A 19,252-nucleotide genomic window follows, 5' to 3' on the forward strand; every position below is an offset into this window, starting at 1 on the left:
CCCCATCTTAGACCCATCATCAACCCAGGTCAAACCCCGCCCACCAAATTAGCCGCATCATTGGCAGCCACATTCCTTAAAGCCTTGACCGAAACCTTGGCCCATTTGGCCCCATTGCTTTTTCTTTCCCTTTTAAATTGCTAGTGGGTTCCTTATGTTGACCATTATTCCTAGCGCCAAAAGTTGAACCAGAATTCAATGGAATGGATGGATTTTGATCTATCGAAACGCACGTACGATTCTCTATTAATTCATGGCTGTCCAATAAAACAATAAATCTTAAGCCACCAGAACGCTCTGACTCCACTCTCCGATCTATGTGGCGTCGGAACTTCTTCTTTATCTCTTGGTTCAAGAGCATTACCGTTTTCTTCCCGCGATGGGCACAAGTCTTGGATGTGTCCATACCTCCCGCATCCAAAACCAACACTGGGAAGGGCTTCATACTTTACATGTTGCAAGACGCCATCAACTCGAATCTTCGAATTAGTGGTTTCCCAAGATCCACCATGCGAGCAAATTTTCGAGGATTTTGGTTTCCAAAAGGCATACACCTTACTCAATAAAGCATTAAACCTACTCTTCTTCCTATCAACTTAATGATCAGGGTGAAGCACATACTTTTTCAATCAACGAATGCACCCTCTCCTAAAAGCATATAGACGGAATACCATCTACGACCGCAGTTATTACATCACCATCTCGCCGTCTTCCTAGGCCTCCTTCCTGGTCCTACCATCACCAAGAAGCATGTCCTTAAACGTGACCCGATTCTCCTGCCCCAGATCCCCCGTATCAGCACTAACTCCCACATTGGACAATCCTTGAGAACTCATCTTTAAAGGTCAGTATTGCTACAAATGATTGCAGGCTAATTGGCCTTTGGTCGTCAATCACAAATCAGACGGCTGAAAAGGGAAAGAAAAAGTTTTTTATTCAACCATCAGAAAGACGTGGGTTTAGAATTTTATATTATTCATTAATCTTATGTTTATCAATATGTTATTGATGAAAAAATAATACATACTTCCCACTCTATTATCCTATCGCTTGTCTCTTTTACTTACTTGAAAGGGAAATTTTCTAGTATATATTATATTTGGCTTGGAATCTATATGGGACAAAGGTAGCTCTAAGAAGATTACTGTGACAAAAAAGAATCTCAACAACAAATTGATGCTATTCAAAATATCCTTCATCCTCAGACTGGATTTTAGCTACAGAAACATGTTTTAAGACTGTGTTCTGAAGTTTCACCATTTAAGACTGTCTACAAGCAGGTCCACTTGTCGAAATTATATAGTTGTCTTTAAGAGATACATGCTCGTATCACCGTGAAAAACTTTTAAAAAAATTGAAACATAACTACCCGTGTCGGACATATACTTCGATTCTTGGGGACATTTTATCACATACGGAAGACTACTTTGCAGATGGATCTAAGAACATTGTATTTTCCATTAAACGAACCATATCTAACATCTTTTAAGTGTTGTTTACAATATATTAAAAAGCATCGAAGATGTGGAGCAGCAGTAAGGGTTGCTGGTATACTGTATGAGGCTTGACGCCATGTTTGTATAGCTTCAACTTTTCTAATATTGCTACTGCTGCTGCTGCAGCATTAGCTTGGTGTGCCTTTTGCAGAATGATTTTAACCTCCCTAATGCTTCCTTCAGAGACTGTGGATCTGCAGCAAAAGTGATTCGGAGCCAATTTTTTAACCCCACCGCGGTACCTGCATCAGAAATTTGCTTCTCAGGTGCATAGAAGGGGCCATAGATGCCATGATTCGAACCCTAAACCTAGTTGGTGCTACTTCTTAAGAGTGATTGCTTAGTCTTCTAGGATAAGACGGTATTCGACTTTGCTTGTCATTGTTCCCTAATCTAACAAGAGGAATCATGCTTATGATAACATATAATGTTCATAAATGTTTGATTTGATTTGTTAGTTACCAGGAAGAATAATAACGGATTCTTCTTTGGCTAGCCTGAAACAGAAGTCGATGTCGTCGCTGATGTCTTCCAGACTGGAAATATTTAGTTTAATCTGTGAAATACATGAACAATATAAACTCAAACATGTTTATGAATCCGTCCGAGTTTCAAACAGAGATTGCGAATTATATTGCTCCATTACCATTGCAGCCATTGACCCCTGAGGCTTTTGGGGACAAGTAAGGCAAGGGATTTCCTTTATCATATCCCAACAAATATCCGATGTCTGCTTCAGTGTGTTGATAGTTTTCTTGAAGAAAACGTTGTCAGTTTGCTCGATTATACGGGGAACTGCTGCCTATGACACCCACCAGAAAGCCATGAAAACAATGCACTCAATACGTTTGGTAATGGCATAAAGATTTGAATCAGAAATGGAAACTTTCAAATCCAGGTCTTTTTCAAGGACCAGTTGGTACCTATACTTATGAACAACAATAGGATGCTCACATTTCATTAGTTAGTAAACAAGCCGGCACCATAAATACATACCTGGATAAAAGTTGCAGGTCCTCCTAAAATATCAAAATACTTCTTGATACGCTCGATAATCTGGTAAAAATGAAAATACATGAAAATATAAGCATATAAGACGTAAGAAAAGCAAATCCGCAGAACAAGCAAAATAGAGCTCAAGAAAGCTATTATCCATAGAACAAAAGTCCGCACAACTTGAGTTTGGAATTAAGTAGTTGGCAAATGTTGAAGGTGAATATAAACATGCATAGCACACCTTTTGTATAGCATCATTATTGTTGAAATAGACAATGCTTGCAGACTTCATGTGCATCATTATTTTCGAAATAGACTAGTACCACAGACAATGTCCAAGAGAAAGAAAATGACCTTAGGATTCTTAAACATGTAAGAGGGGTCATTTATTACAAACCAACCGAGTCGCCAACCAGGCACGATCCATCTCTTTGATAGAGAGCCAAGAGTTAGAACTGGAACCATTGATCCAAAAACTCCCATTGGTACAAATGGATTGTCCCCGAAAACAAGGTGCCCGTAGACTTCATCAGCAATAACAGGAATTTTAAGCTTCTCTGCAGTTTCTGCAATCTAATTACAATAAACAAACAATTAAATTACGCCCGGTTCCCCACTAGACTACTGCATGGCACAGTCTGTGCACTCGAGTCTCGGCTCACAGACATAGTCATATAAAAAGTTCCATTTTACTGATGCTACCAACCTTTTTCAAATGCTGATAGGAGTACACATTGCCACAAGGATTACCAGGGTTTATGATTACGAAACCGACAGTGTTCTGATCTGCTAGTGCTTCAACAGAATCAAGATCAACTTCCCAGCCATTCTCAGGGAGAAGATCGTAATATCGAATTTCTAGACGTCTAAAGGTAGCACAGAGTTCATAAATTGGGAACCCTGGCCTTGGAATCAAGACGTTTGCTCCGGGTCGAGCTAGCATTGCCAATGCAACATCAATAGCCTGTGTGCAGCCAGATGTGATGAAAACATCATCACATGATAGTTTGTAGGGAAGATCACATGATAGATATTCTGCAATTGCCCTGTTAAAAAGTTTTAAAAAAATGCAAAAATGAGTAGAGAAAATCTCTGTTGATCCCACTTTTATTTTGTTGGAAGTAATGGTATCCGAAGCATAACCGTATGAACAATCACACCCGAGTCCGAGCACATATCAAATATAAACTTTTTGATTTGTTTAGGAAACTCCAACTTAGGGGAGGAAAAAGGAAATACTGAATTTGACATAAATAAATGCTCTATATCGCATTAAATCCAAAACAATACGAACTAAAGCTAGACTTCATTATGCCTATATCCAGGTAAGTACTTGAAAGTTGAAATTATCAATCTATCGTAATTTCTTTTTTTACTGTAAATGTTTAAAACAAAGAACTTAGGATTGCAGAAACCCCAGATTTCTACTTTGGGTCACTTAGATTTTTAAATGTAGAAATGAAATCTAGATTTAATGAACCACCATGTTACCTGAAACCATGAGAGCAAAAGAAGACAAAATAAAGCCAAAACTTAAGAAAACAAATCGATAATTTCCAAGTCCTCAACTTCATCAATTGCAGGATTTGACGAACTAAAAGAAATAAATTATTTTGAGTAACCATGAAAATTTAAAATAAATTATTAGATTATTAAAAAAAAACCTTCTTTGACCATAAAAGCTGAAATACGAAGCATCAACAGGATTTCAGATAACTTTCAGAGTGAATGAAACATTAAAAAGAAGAAGAAGAAGAAGAAGCAGATTTTGATGGAGCTGAAGATATTCATACTAAAATTGAAGAAATTCAGGCATTAAGCAAAGAAAATAATTAACAAAAGATGGGAAGTTTTTGAACCTTCTGGTTTGGGGAAGACCAACAGTGGGTGAATAGCCATTGAACTTATCAGATTGAAGAGCTTCAACAACAGCTTGTCCAGCAACATGAGTAGTATGAAAACAAGAATAAAGGGTAGGGTCACCCATACCCAAAGGAATCAACCTCTTGCAATTGTTTTCATCAAGATTTTGCATTAATAAACTAAGGATGCCTTTGATTGTGATTGTTGAAGCTGTTTCCATTTCATGGTTCACACTTCCATTCTCCATTGTTTTTCAAATCTTTAAAATACCCTCTTTTTTTTAAAAAAAATAAAAATAAAGAACACTTTGTTTTGGGTTCTTCAATGGAACTAAGGGAATTGCAGAAAGTCAGAGAGATGGAGACACATAAAGGGAGAGAGGGAGAGACACGATTTTAGAGATGAAGATAGGTAATAGAAGAATCGCTCAGTTCCTTCACCACACGTTAAAACTCATATGGTCCTTTGCATGAAACATAAAGTAATTATATATACTACTAAATAAATAAGATAATATGTTTATGATAGAATTTAAACCGATTAATACCAAAGTATTATTTTAATGTATTTTATATAATTTTATTTTAATATGTACAATTTATTATCTCCATAAATTATATATTTATACCATATATAAAGTGATTGATTGAGTTGGTATCATGAATCAATTCGACATCAACTCAATTGAGCTCATCGTTGGGTCATTGAAAGCCTCACTTAGAGGAATAATTATATATGAACTTTCATTCTATAAATATTCAAAGGTATTCACATTGTAAGGGGACTTATTTCCATTAAAAACCTAATATGTTAAGTATTTATATTGAGTCCCTCTATTTGTCTGGCTTTCAACCTTAGAATGGGTGAACTGATTACAACCCACTCCTTTTTTCTCCACCTCCGCTAATACCGTGTATATGTGGCAAGCGTGAGCTTTACCCCTATTGCTTGACTACATTTATTCAAAAATTATTGTGGCCAGAGAGTTTTCGTGGATAGGTTTTCTGAAACATGGGCAAACGAAAACAACAAGTGAATTGGTAATGGGTGTCCTCACCTCTCATTCCAAGTCCAAACCAAAATCATCCACTAAAACAATCAAACCATCGCCAAATTCCTGACTCTATCCCCATCTTCTTCAACGCTACTCAATTTCCTACCAAGTTCAAACCCCACCTCTGCGAGCTCCGTCAAGAGCTCAGCCTTTACCATCAATTCATCTCATCTTCTGTTGAATAAAGCTATGCGACTTGAAAGGTTAATTTGGGCATTAGATTTTATATTTTAGCTTGGGCTGAAATCAAAGTTAGCAATACCTAATTTCTTCATTCAAGATTTTATGATGTACAGGGTGTGGTCGTGGACATGATTAATAAAATAGGCCTAAATTAATTATATTTTATTAATCTTGCCTACTTTTTTATTAAAATTAGAAACCCTATATACTATTATAGATTTAAAATATAAATGTGTGTTTAAAAGTAATATAAATAAACAATGAAACGTATAGTTTGAAACTAATTAATCATAATAGCACATTAAATATGTACTATATTAAAAAAGATTATTAAATTATAAGTAAAGCGAAATTTAAGCATAAATATATCGATAACCGATACTAAATGCACTATAATTATTTATTATGATTTTGTCATCAATTGGAAGCTACTGTTGAGTTAACTTATTACATCAACTCAACTAATAATATTATTAATACTTTGGTTAAGTGGTAAACTTAAAATTTTACTAATCTAATTGACATGAGTTCAAACCCCACCATATGCATATTTTTCTGTGTTTTCCTAACCGGGTTGGCATCTGGTTAACCTGTGACACTAACTCACTCAAGAATTTTAGAAATAAGATTTGAAAGAATTTGTTGAGAAAATAAATTAATGGTGAATTGTATGGGAACCTAATTATTTGCAGCAAGCAATAAACCTTTTGATATTTTTTTCTATAAAAAATAAATGATGGGAAGAGGGTCCTTATCAATGAATATAAAAGATGAATCCAAGTTTGTTTGTGTTTTTCTTCTCTTTTCAGATAGCATTGCCAGCATAGCTATTTGTAAGCCAAAATCGGTGCTTCTTTACATAATTATAGCTTGAATTCAATTTTAAGACATTTTTAGGCAAAAATAAAATTGACATTAAGGTAAATTTTACTAAACACATCTCTAAATTTTAAAATATTTTAATTGAGTCATTCAAGTATTAATATTATATTAATTGACTTTTTATATCAGCCTATCATGATTTTAACATTAAATATCAACTTAAATTGATTTTATAATATATTTAAAATACCTACATAAATTTTTAATATGTGAACACCAATTAAATAGTGTTATTAAAATTTAAGGCTATTCTTTTTCTGATCTATCAAAATTAAATAGTTAGATATTTTTATTTAGGCATAATGATAAAATTAACTCTTAACGTTTACATTTCTATCAATTTGATCCTTGTTCTTTTTGAATTAAATCGCCCTTAACCTTTCAAAAAGAATCAAATAATTTTTTAGCTGAAATGCTAACTAGAACATTAATTTTAATCTTGTTAGTGTGACAACTCACATGGCAATCTATGTGCACATAGTGCTTGCATAACACCATTTGTTTTATATGTTACGTTAACAAATAATTCAAAATTATAAAATTAAAAATTTAAAATATACAAGTTCAAAAAACTTAGCATGGAGTATATGTGGATTGTCATGTTTAAAATTTAACATTTTAGTTAGTATTCTTGTTAAAAAAATCATTTTGACCTCTTTTTTTCAAAAGATTAATGGTCAAATTTAACTCTTTCTAAAAAGTTGAGGGTCAAATTTAGTTAAACAAAATAAGGGCCAAAATACCAAAAATGTAAACGCCAAAGGCTAAATTTGACATTGTGTCTTTAATTTATTCAAAACTTGACATGCATGATTTATATGGATGAAAAGTAAAATATGATTGTCGAATTGTTAAAATATTAATTATACAAAAGTTATGGAAGTGTGTAAAACTCAAATAGTTTTACACCAATGTCCTTCCCTTTGAAAAATAAAATTAAGTTTCAAATTTTTTATATACAATGGGCTTTTTTACCCAAATATTATAAAATGAAATAAAAATTTGAAAATGGTATCCCACCCGTTTAATTACGAGAATGGGTTGTTTGGGGTGGAGGGTGGTGCGAGGCGGCACCACCCATTTTTTCTGACAGTGACAAAAATCAGTTAATTAAAAAAAATTATATTGATGGAGAATAACTAATAGGTGGCACCAAAAAAATTTGGTGATGTTTACCTGACAAGCGGCACCAAAAGTGCCTACCTGACAGGCAGCACCAAAGGCTCCAAAAGTGCTTTGTATTTTTTTTTTGTATTTTTTGAGCTACAAATCAGTGTCTTAAAACTGCTGTAGAGCAAATTTAAAATTAAAAAGGATTAGATTGCAACAAGAGCCAAAAGGAGAGGGACCAAAAGAGTAAATAAACTAAGACTCCCAAAACGCAAAGACCTTTGCAGTGGATTAAATTAATACAAAATAAAACTATGGGGCTAGATTAAAATAAAAGAAAATAGCGAAAAGGGCTTGATTGAAGCGTGCTACAGAGTCGAAGGACTGCGAGCGCAATTATACCCTTCAAAGAAACACGCGGATCCTCCCCCTGGGTCGGGTCACCGCGCGGGTCGAAGAGGCTAAAACGGCGCCGTTTTAAACTTAATATAAATACTAAAAAATAAACTAAAAAACAAGATCAACATCATTTTTTAAAAGCAGAGAAACTCTCTCTCCTCACTCTCTCGGTCGATGAAAGACCAACGTCCGACCAAGGAGGCTGGCCGTCGGTCGCCGTCCGTCGGCCACAGCACACGGTGGTCGGAGGCACAAAATCGGACCCTTTTTGGTCCCTTTTAAAGCCGGTCACCTCTAAGACACGGATCCAAGGCCGAATCCCTCGAAAGGCAAAGCCAAAGGCCCGAAAACTAGACGAAACCTTTCGCCTCCTCCTCTTCCGGAGCGACGCAGGTAAAAAAAGGGTAAAAAGACTTCTCCTTTTTATTTTTTTTTTGTGCTTTCGAGTTAAAGAAAAGAAAAAAAATAAACTTAAAAAAACAATAAAAACAGTAAGCAAAAGAAAAGAGAAAACTGAGTAAAAAAATGTTCAACCTTTTTTATTAGTTCTGTTTTTTTTTTAAATCGTGAAAAGAAGACCCCTTACAAGTATTAGATTCGACTTTTTATAGCTAATGTTACAAAAATTTCTTGTATTTTCCACTGTTGCGCTATTTTTTTCTGCTTTGCGTGTTTGGTTCCTTATTGCAGGTGGCAAGCGCAAGTGGGTGAGGGGACGTGAGGCGCGGCGGTGGCAGAGCAAGTGGCCGATGTGACGTATGGGGAAAACGGCGGTGGTAGCCAGGCATGATAGGGGCGTACGGCACTAGGAGGCTTAGGAGGGCTAGGGTTTCTTGTGACTTTTTAGTTTGTGAAATTGTTGTTGTTGGGCTTAATTGGGTTGCTGATTTGGGCTTTAGTTTTGGTGTATTGGGTCTGTTAGGTAGGTTTAGGTTAATTGGGCCCAGTTTGGGTTAGGTCAAAATGGGCCTGTACAATATGGATGAATTGTGAAATATGATTGTCGAATTGTTAAAATATTAATTATACAAAAAGTTATGGAAGTGTGTAAAACTCAAATAGTTTTACACCAATGTCCTTCCCCTTTGAAAAATAAAATTAAGTTTCAATTTTTTTTTATATACAATGGGCTTTTTTACCCAAATATTATAAAATAAAATAAAAAATTTGAAAATGGTATCCCACCCCGTTTAATTACAGGAATGGGTTGTTTGGGGGTGGAGGGTGGTGCAGAGGCGGCACCACCCATTTTTTCTGACAGTGACAAAAATCAGTTAATTAAAAAAATTATATTGATGGAGAATAACTAATAGGTGGCACCAAAAAAATTTGGTGATGTCTACCTGAAAAGCGGCACCAAAAGTGCCTACCTGACAGGTAGCACCAAAGGCTCCAAAAGTGCTTTGTATTTTTTTTTTGTATTTTTTGAGCTACAAATCAGTGTCTTAAAACTGCTGTAGAGCAAATAATAGTAATATTCGGATTTTGAGGAAACATCCAATTTTGCGAGAAAGGTCTACTACAGAGGTTAATTTTTGGTTTAAAATATGTATCCCAAAATATTAAAATTAAATGAAAACAGAAAAAAATCCGATTTCATTATTTCTCCGGAGTAACAAAATTATCAGTAATGCACCAAAAAAATGAAAATCAAAGGGGAAAAAGAAAGAAAACTAACCCGAATATTGAAGAGAGATACTGAAACCGAATATAGAGAAAGTCTTAAAATATAGTAAGAGGAAACCGTAGAAGCCAAACAACAATATTTTTTATTTAAAAAAAAGAACAAAAAAAATACAAAGCACTTTTGGTGCCTTTGGTGTCGCCTATCAGGTAGACACCACTAATTTTTTTTGGTGCCGCCTATTAGTTATCCTCCATCAATATAATATTTTTTTTGGTTGACTGATTTTGGTTACTATAAAAAAAATGGGTGGTGCCGCCTCTGCACCACCCTCCACCCCCCAAATAACCCATTCCTGTAATTAATCAGGGTGGATGCCATTTTCGAATTTTTTATTTTATTTTATAATATTTGGGTAAAAAAGCCTATATATAATGCTTAGAATTATCCATAACATCTTTCCAACCCTTAAATAGAAGATTCTGAATAGGTTATCAAAACAAGATGAGCGAAGACGCTCAATAAAAAAAATTCTTTTTCTTCCCCAACCGGATTCGATTCTTTTGAAGGAGTAAGCCTGTTTATTTCTGATTCTAAGAACAGTAGTTCTGGTGGTCGATTCGCTTCTTTCAAACTGTTTCTCATTATTAAGAAAGGGTAACGGACATAAAATATGAGCTTGTTTTATAACAATAGTAATTAATGGGACAAATATACTTCTTCACATTCGAACTCACATCCTGTTGCATTGACAATAATATTAATATTAATCAAGCTAAGACTTAATTAATTTCAATCTTTTTGAAACTTACAGGTTTTATAATTGAATTAATATTCATATCATCCAAACTAATATTTGTTATAATGTTGTAAAAATCAAACTAAGGATCAATTCAAACCAGTAATTCAAAATTCAGTTGGTTCATCATGATAAAATAAAAAATTCAAAAATATAAAAAATAATAATAGAAATATAAATAAATTATTTTATAAATTATAACAAATTAAATATTTAAACAAATTTTATTTGGATTCAATTAGATTTTTTATGGATTCAATCCAGTTTTAATTAATTTTATCATCAATTTTCAATTTAATCAATTCATTGATACGATCTAATCAAAATGGATTTTATTAATCCTTTTTAGTTAATTTTTAAATTTATTGGAGAGGAGAAAAGAAAAGAAATTCATTGGATTACAATTGACCAACAAATGTAACCCACGTGATGGATTTTGTCTTTATTTATTACCCTACGTGTACCTGAAAGAAATCTTGTTAGAAAATACTTGTACCACTTGAACTTAATTTCTGTCATCTCATTGGATACGCAACGTTAACATTGTTGGGTTCCTTCATTTTCATTTTTTTTAACCTGGTTTACTCATAATCACAAAACAGATTTAAATATTTATAACCATTTTTTTATTTATTAAGAATGTTGACTTAGAATCTGTAAAATTATTGGGATAAACTACCTAGTTAGTCACCTCATTTTTAGGGTGTTTTCATTTTGATCACAAAAAAACGAAGAATTTTTCTTCCAATATTGGAGTTTGAATACTCCCTTCCTAATGCACAGATTTGATCTGAAATATCAAACTCTTTTAAAGGTTTTATATTCCTATATTTTTAAAGTCTTAAATTTAGTAGTCAGCATTTGAAGTTTTGATTGTTATACGTGGTGCACTTTGAAGTTTTCTTGAATTTTTGTTCACCAATTCCACAGAAAATAAGCATTTAGGGCCTTGGAATTACCACTTCCAAGCTTCTCATCTTCACTCCTCTAGGTTGTCGCATGTTTGGGAGTCTTCATGCCTAAAACATCAACAGGAGGAGGTTTTTAACTAGTAAAAATTGAATGCCAAGCCTTTTCATCCATGGGCTTACTAAAACTTTCATCTTGGCTTTCCAATAAGTATAATTGAAGTCATCCAACACCCAAGGGTCTAGTTATTGAAAAACTTTGTATCTCAAACAAAAATCAATGCAATATCACCATTTAGTGAGTCAAGTATCTAGTTTTAATACTAATTGAAATAATGTTGATTTTTGCCGGTCAAATATTAGTCTAGGTATACATTCAATTGCAACTAGATTAAGTAACTAGTGTAGGAAAAATAGAGACGGACACCAAAAGTTTGTTCATGTAGTTCGAAAACTTCCCACATCTATAGGGGTATTGCCTAGAAAATTAATCTACTATGCTCAAAATACAAATTATGATCTAAGTTTCACTCACTCATCAACTATACTCACTTTAGATAATTCTCCCTCTAAAACTTTTTTCCTTGGAAGCTGACTCAATTTAATTTACTTACAAAGTTTGCACTAAATAAAAAACAATTCCTCTACCAAGTAGCAACCCCACGTCTAGAAAGCTTATATATAAGCTAACTTAATATAGTTTACTTGCAAACTCCGCCTCTATATTGGCTTTAATGAAGGAGCCAGGGTTGGCATGAGAGAGACGCTGGATAAAAGAGGATAGCATGGATATTTTTGCAATGGGCGGTGGTGTTCGGGGTTAAATGTGAATTTCGTGGAGATTGAAAGTGATTCTTGTCTGATTGTTGGATACCTTACAAACAATGGTCTGATTATGTCAACTTGGAGAATCTAATAAATGAGATCAAGTTTTAATGTGCTTATTTTGATAAAGTGGTGTTTCAAATATTAGAGAATCAACTTCCCCATCGCTTTGTCAAATAATTTTGTTTAGGTTCCCATAATTGTTTTATTTGGTGATGTATCAATGGGTTTGTATTCACCATTCTTATCTATCTATAATCTATAATATATAAGTACGAAGGATAAAAATATTTCTTTATTTTTCATTATATTATTAAATTCACGTTTTAAAATAATTATAATTGAATTGAAGTTGTGATAATTTAAAATTAAACTGGAGCTATTACTTGAATAAAATTCTAAGCATATTAATTATCACTTAATTAATATATTAGAGTTAATTATATTAATAAACTATTTTTTTGGAATAATTTTACTTTTGCATTATTTATATTTTATGTTGAATAAGTTAAAATATTTTAATTATGATTTTAATTTTTTATTATGTATTCATAAGATAATATTTGAATTGATAAATTAATATAATTTAATTATATTCAAATAAAAGATATTGTTTTACATTAATTACTGTAATTCAAAATTACATGCAATACATATGACATTAAAGGCTAGTAATAATAAAGTGTGAAGTCATATATGGGAGTTTTAATCCAGTAATTTTTAACAATAATGCATACCAAATAAAAAAAAAATTAGAAGCTTTATTTTCAAAAGATGATCCAAAGTTATTACTTCAATAACTATCGTAACATCACATTGCAATGGAGTTTGATATATCATGATGCACAATAACTGGACCAACTATTGCATGAAACTTCTTAATTGGTCTCGGTAACCACGTTACAAGACTTGTTATCTTCTTCAAACTGATGCAAAGGGGTCACATTTGTATCAAGCAAATGCAAAACCAGCACCATAATCAAAGAGCCAGCAAACATTGGGATTGGCCCAAATATCCAAAGCAGCAAAACAGTGGCATAATAAATAGCTCGTAAGCCAATGGACCAGCAAGCACTGCCTCTTATCACCGCTTTCTGGGCGTAACTCATTGGGATAACTGCATTGGGCATGCTAATCAAGAAACAAGCATGAACAAAGCTGCGTACACATTGAAGAAAAGAGCCGAAAGCCACCAAGAAACATATGAGAAGTGTTATGTATTTGACCGAATTGATATATGAGCTTGTGTTGCCATATATAAGACTGTTTTTGAAGAGCTTTTGGTGTGATGAATCCGCTAACAATGTTCCGATTAGCGAACTCAATGCTAGCGATGTTGTTGCCAAGAAAGTTGATGCTGATATTGTGCTGTTGATCGTTGTCAATGATAATCCTCTATCTTTAGCCTCGACCTGCAACATCCTTTCGACCCAAGCTTTCCTGAAATGGTTTTCAAAGCCAATGGCAGTAGTTTCAGGGAATTTGAGGTATTTATAAAGAAGAAAAACATGGTAAATAGACAAGATGAATAAACCAGCTGGGACCAAAACTATATCCAAGTATTCCTTGCTCCAACCCATAATTTCTTTTTTGTCATTCAAATCAAATCCAGGTTGAGTATTAATAAGCTTTTGCTATTAATTTCACAATGGATTAGTTCAACTAATAAAGCTCTGCTTCTGTGGGACATTGTCTTTATTTGGATTAAAATGCAGCTTTTCTGCATTAAAAATTGCAGTTTTATTTTACCTAACTTAAAATCAACCAAATTTGACTCCTCAAAAACAAGAATTTATAGGAAACTTGTTGGAAGAATAGCTTAATAAATCGATTCTACACAACCCAAAATTTTAAATGATAAGCCCAGTAGGGACAAACTAAACAAAATCGACGATCCATAACTGTTTAATTCGGGAAAAGATATTTAGAATTTGGGCTACCACGACTTGAATTAGTTAAACATAATTATAATTATTTAAACATTAACATAAGACAAATAGCAAAATCAACACGATTTAAATATGAAAAGTTGACCTTGTTTTGTTTCATGTGCGGCTGTCTGGAGCACAGTGACAGTTTTGCCCGATCCATTTACGAATGGATGTGGATTTGGTGGAGTTGGGATGGGATATATCATTAAGGGCTCTTCCAGGAAGGCGTGCCACTATGATAGTGAGTGTTTGGCTAAGAAACAGTTGTATTGAGGATCGAGGATTTGATGCTTTAAACAATTTAAATCGAGTGCTGGGTGTTAATCTGGATGGAAAATCAAAGGTTGGTTTTGGTTGGGAGGGAAGTTCCTTTGTAGGGTTGGATCAAGATCCGATGATACATGACTTGGAAGAAGAACCGATTGGAGGAGTGGATGGTAAAAAAAGACAAAGAACGAATGTTTTCTCTAGTAAAGTTTCTGAGACTTTGGATTCTGAGTAAAAAGGAGGTGAGCAGTGTCTAGCTTCCCAAACCAATTTATCGGCGACCGCTAGAGGGCAGGTTGGCTGGCAGCAATGAAGATCATGAGTTGGAATGTTCGTGGATTGGAGAGTCCACGAGCATTAAGGAGGCTTCAACAGATGTTGAAACTTCACAATCCCCAAGTTGTCTTCTTTATGGAGACAAAGTTGGATTCAGTTAAAATGGAGAGAGTGCGTTGATGGGGTAGGTTTGTGCATGATATTGATGTTTCAGCCGAGGGTACAATGGGAGATTTTAGTTTGGGTGGAAGATTGATATTGATGTTAATTTGCAGAGTTATTCGAGTAGCCATGTTGATTTGGATATACGTGGGCCTGATGATGGTATAAATTGGAGGCTGACAGGGTTTTATGGTTCCCTGATCTAGAAAATCGTAGTGAATCTTGGCGTCTCCTTCGAAGCTTAGGGAGAGATCAGAACTTGCTGTGGTTGGTATGTAGGGATTTTAATGAGATTCTTTACTCTTTTGAGAAGAAATGAGTATTTTGCATGATGATAGAAGGATGGAAGAATTTCAAAGGGTTATGGAGGATTGCCAATTGGAGGATTTAGGTTTTGAAGGCCCTTGGTTTACCTGGGAGCGGGGTAACTTTGAGCATAATAACATTAAGAAAAGGTTGGATATGGAGTTACCAATTCTGCATGGTGGGTAAATTTTCCAAATTTTGTGGTGCTCCTTTTGCCTCACTCGTTTTGGGACCACTGTCCTCTAATGCTGGTAACGGATAAAGGGGATGGGTGTCTTCGGAGCAATCGTTTTCGGTTTGAAGCATCTTGGATGCTAGAAGATTCGTGTGAAATTGAAGTTCATCGACTCTGGGAGCAGAGTAGGGGTACTATTCCACAGCGGCTAGAGTTGTTAGGGCAGGGTTTGAAATCTTGGGCAGATAGGTTTAGAAAGGAGAAGGGCAGAAAATAGAGGCATTTATTTAAAAAGATCGAGGAATTTAATTTGGGTGAACGGGATGATGAGAATATTTTCAATCCTATGGAAAGTAAAATTGATTTGACTTTGGAATTGGAGAAGGAAAGATGAATTGAGAGCAAAGAGCGTGTGAATTAGTTAAAGTAGGGTGGTCGAAATACGAGTTTCTTTCATCGTATAACGTTTCAAAATAAAAGGACAAACAGGGTGAAAGGGTTAGATAAGGGTGATGAACATGTAATAGTGATGCAGGAGAGGTAAATAAAATTGTTAGGGAGTATTTTATGGAGTTATTTACCTCTCAGAGCTTGTGTGATTCTGACTATATTTTGAGGGGTGTTAACGGGTGTATTTCGGAGGACATGAATAGACGCTTCACGGCTTGATATGAAAGAGATGAGATTCTTGTATCACTGAAAGCAATGGCGCCCACAAAGGCATTGGGATCGAATGGTGTTCCTGCTCTATTCTTTCAGAATTACTAGCATATCTTAGAGGAGGAGGTCGAAACTTACTGTCTTGAGGTGTTAAATGAAGGTATGTCCTTAGCAGATATAAACTTTACTCATATTGTGTTAATACGAAAATGTCAAATCTGAATAATATGAAAAATTTTCGTCCTATAAGCCTCTGTTCGGTTTTGTATAAGATTATCTCAAAAATAGTGGTTAACTGTTTCCAAAAAGTTTTAAGTTGTTGTATTGATGAAGCACAAAGCGCTTTCGTTCCTAGAAGGTTAATTACAAATAATATTTTGCTTGCTTATGAGACCTTGGAGGTGTTTAAACGGAAAAGGAATGGTAAGAAGGGTCACTTTGCCCTTAAACTTTATATGAGTAAAGCATATGATAGGGTGGAATGGGATTTCTTGAAAAATATGTTTTTAAATATGGGTTTTGTGGAAAAATGGGTCAATTTTATTCATTATTATGTGAGCTCAGTAACCTATTCTGTAATTCTCAACGGAGAGGCGGGACAAAGGTTCTCACTTGGATGAGTGCTTCGTCAAGGAGATCCACTTAGCCCGTATTTGTTATTAATATATAGTGAAGGTTTATCCTCATTGATGCGTATGGTAAGCTAGAGTAGATCAATTAAGGGTGCAAGAATCTGTAGAGGGACCAAAAATTTCTCATCTTCTATTTGCTGATGATTGTATCCTATTCGGGGGGCTACGGTGAAGGAAGCAACGATTCTAAAATAGATTCTTAAGGAGTATGAAAAGTCGTTAGGCCAATGTGTAAATTATGAAAAATTTGTTATCTATTTCAGTTCGAATGTAGGGGATGATGTAAGGCATGGGATATCAATGTGTTTAGGGGTTCATATTTCAACAGATCCTGAACGCTATTTGGGCTTACCTAATATGGTTGAAGGAGCAAAAGGAGGGAGTTTCAGGGGTTGAATGACTGAATGCGGTGTTGCATTAACAGTTGGTACGTGAAACCGTTGTCCCAAGGGGGAAATGAAGTTTTTATAAAAAGTTACCTACAAGCTATTCCCATTTTTACGACGTCTTGTTTTTTATTACCAACTTCGTTATGTAAGGAATTAGAACATATTATCTCTCGTTATTGGTGGCAAAAATTTAGGGGTAAGTGAGGGATTCATTGGTATGCATGGTCTATGTTGTGCACATTGAAAGACCACGGTGGATGGGCTTCTAAGATCTTAGTAAATTTAATATTGCTCTTTTGGCCAAGTAGGGATGGCATTTAATGAAATATCAGAGTTCGTTATTGGCGAGATCGCTAAAAGCTAAATATTATCCAAATTCAGATTTCTTGCGAACAAGTTTAGAAGCCTACCCATCTTATACCTAGAGGAGTATATGGTCAACAAAAGGTTTGCTTCTGGAGGGTCTAAGCTGGCAGGTGGGCACGGGCACAAGTATTGACATCTGGGAGGATATCTGGGTCTTTAGTCTTCCTACGCGAAAAATTCAGGCTTCTAATGCTAATGTGCATTATAAAACAATCTGTGATTTAATTGTACATCATGAACGGGTGTAGGGTGTGGTAAAAATTACTAGTAGTTTTGATCCTAATATGGCAAGTAGGATTTAATGTACTCTTCTAGCCTTGCACCCATAGCCGGATAAAGTGGTTTGGCAGGTTGAACCCTCAGGTGAGTATACCGTTTGGAGCAATTACAGATTATTACAGGGAAATAGAGAGATAAATGACAATGAAGTGGATAGTGACAATCTTTTTTACAAGAAGTTGTGGAAACAAAAATTCCCAGAAAAGGTCAAAATCACAGTCTGGCATTTTTTTTAAGAACCTAATCTCTAATTCACACAATCTTTATAACAGCTGTTTAGTGGGATCCGTGATTTGCCCAAAGTGCATAAAGGGAGTGGAGGATTTGGAGCATGGATTTGAGGACTGTCCATTTGTTGTTGTAGTTTAGGATCTGTTGAACATTAAATGGGATGGTGAGGAAGGTGGAAAAAGTTTTCAAGATTAGCTGCACAACATGTTTTATAATTCATCAGAATATACCTATAGGCAGATTGCATGTACGATCTAGTTCCTTTGGTCAGAGAGGAATAAATGGGTGCATGACAGATCATTTGCCTCGCCACAACATATTGCAAGTAAGATTTGAAAGGTAGGTTTTGAAAGGTGGAGGCCACCGGAAGAACCTTACATCAAGATAAATGTTGATACGGCGTTTTATGTTCATATTTCAAAATCTTGTTCAGGGATAATCGTTAGATATGGTAGATCTAGAACTATTGCTGAAAAAGTAACTGTTAATGAAAGCATATTGTCGGCTTTTACGGTTGAAGCCATTGCATGCCTTCAAGCTCTCAGATTAGGGGTAGATCTCAATTTTAAAAGGGTGGTGGTGGAAGGGGATTATCTTTCTGTGATAAATAAAGCAAACTTGAGTTGTGTAGATAGATTGGCCATCGAGGCGTATATTCAAGACATTAGAACTGAACAACGGAGGCTCAGAGAGTGTGAGTTTGTTTATGTCTCCCAAGAGGCGAACAAATCGACTTATTTACTAGTGCAAGAGGGATGGAGTAGGGGAGATGGTCTAAATCTAGAGCATAGTTACCTGGAAGAGATGGTAGCTCTGAACTGTAGAGGCGTTAGCGAAGACGATGAAGCAAGTGTTGCAATGGCTTCAAAAGGGATTTTGGTGAAGGGGGATTTTTCTGAGGGTGAAAAGGACGATTGGATTTTTTTAGAGTAGGGATTAAACTGCTCCTATTGTTTGGAGCCTCCCACGGTCTACACGTGTATCCATATCTAAGCTGGAGTTGTTTTTTTTTTTAATTTTCTGCTACACTTTTGTTTAAACTACTTTAATTTATTTTAATAAATTCTCCAGCAAAAAATACCAACCCTACACATCATGCATGGTAGTTTTCTTTAGTTTGGAACATAACCCGTTTGTAATAGTTTGATGTTTACGATTACTTTGACCTGTATTTGTAATTTTACTGTAGTTGTTACAACAATCTACCCTAACCAAGACAAAAAGTTGGTAGCCAATACTATATCAATAACAGTTAGTACATATCATTTCCGTTTTTAATTAGTATCAAATCATTTGAGCTGTGTTGGTTAAAATTTCAATCCATTTTGACTATTTTTGGGTTTTAGTGTATTTTCACCAATATCTTGATATTTTAAATAATTTTAATTTTGATATTTAAAATATCAAATTTTTGATATTTTAAATAAGTTTTAATTTCT

The 19,252-nt window shown here is 34.7% G+C and overlaps 2 protein-coding genes across 2 annotated transcripts; both read right to left on the reverse strand.

Annotated features, from left to right (window-relative positions):
• Window positions 1–1,434: 1,434 nt before the first annotated feature.
• LOC105782332 (probable aminotransferase TAT2) lies at window positions 1,435–4,824 on the reverse strand. Its single transcript, XM_012607012.2, has 7 exons — window positions 4,352–4,824; window positions 3,199–3,538; window positions 2,847–3,065; window positions 2,493–2,552; window positions 2,143–2,298; window positions 1,959–2,052; window positions 1,435–1,738 (listed from the first exon to the last, which is right to left on the reverse strand). The coding sequence occupies exons 1-7, from the start codon at window positions 4,600–4,602 to the stop codon at window positions 1,605–1,607; spliced, it is 1,254 nt and encodes a 417-aa protein (XP_012462466.1). The 5' UTR covers window positions 4,603–4,824; the 3' UTR covers window positions 1,435–1,604.
• An 8,056-nt stretch (window positions 4,825–12,880) lies between these two features.
• Window positions 12,881–18,754, reverse strand: LOC105782333 (uncharacterized). Its single transcript, XM_012607013.2, has 2 exons — window positions 18,609–18,754; window positions 12,881–13,579 (listed from the first exon to the last, which is right to left on the reverse strand). Exon 2 carries the CDS (start codon window positions 13,558–13,560, stop codon window positions 13,018–13,020), a length of 543 nt encoding a protein of 180 aa, XP_012462467.1. The 5' UTR covers window positions 13,561–13,579; window positions 18,609–18,754; the 3' UTR covers window positions 12,881–13,017.
• Between the last annotated feature and the right edge of the window lie 498 nt (window positions 18,755–19,252).

This window comes from Gossypium raimondii, chromosome 13 (genome assembly GCF_025698545.1).
Source record: "Gossypium raimondii isolate GPD5lz chromosome 13, ASM2569854v1, whole genome shotgun sequence".
In the NCBI taxonomy this organism is placed as follows: Eukaryota; Viridiplantae; Streptophyta; class Magnoliopsida; order Malvales; family Malvaceae; genus Gossypium; species Gossypium raimondii.

Excerpts from the sequence above, each read along its gene's own strand:
- LOC105782332 (XM_012607012.2), bottom strand. The coding sequence starts at position 4,602 with ATGGAGAATGGAAGTGTGAACCATGAAATGGAAACAGCTTCAACAATC. Across the intron at positions 2,553-2,846 it reads ACATGTTTAAGAATCCTAAG|ATTATCGAGCGTATCAAGAA; the intron begins GTCATTTTCTTT and ends CATTTTTACCAG. Across the intron at positions 1,739-1,958 it reads ATCCGTTATTATTCTTCCTG|GTACCGCGGTGGGGTTAAAA; the intron begins GTAACTAACAAA and ends TTTCTGATGCAG.
- LOC105782333 (XM_012607013.2), bottom strand. The coding sequence starts at position 13,560 with ATGTTGCAGGTCGAGGCTAAAGATAGAGGATTATCATTGACAACGATC.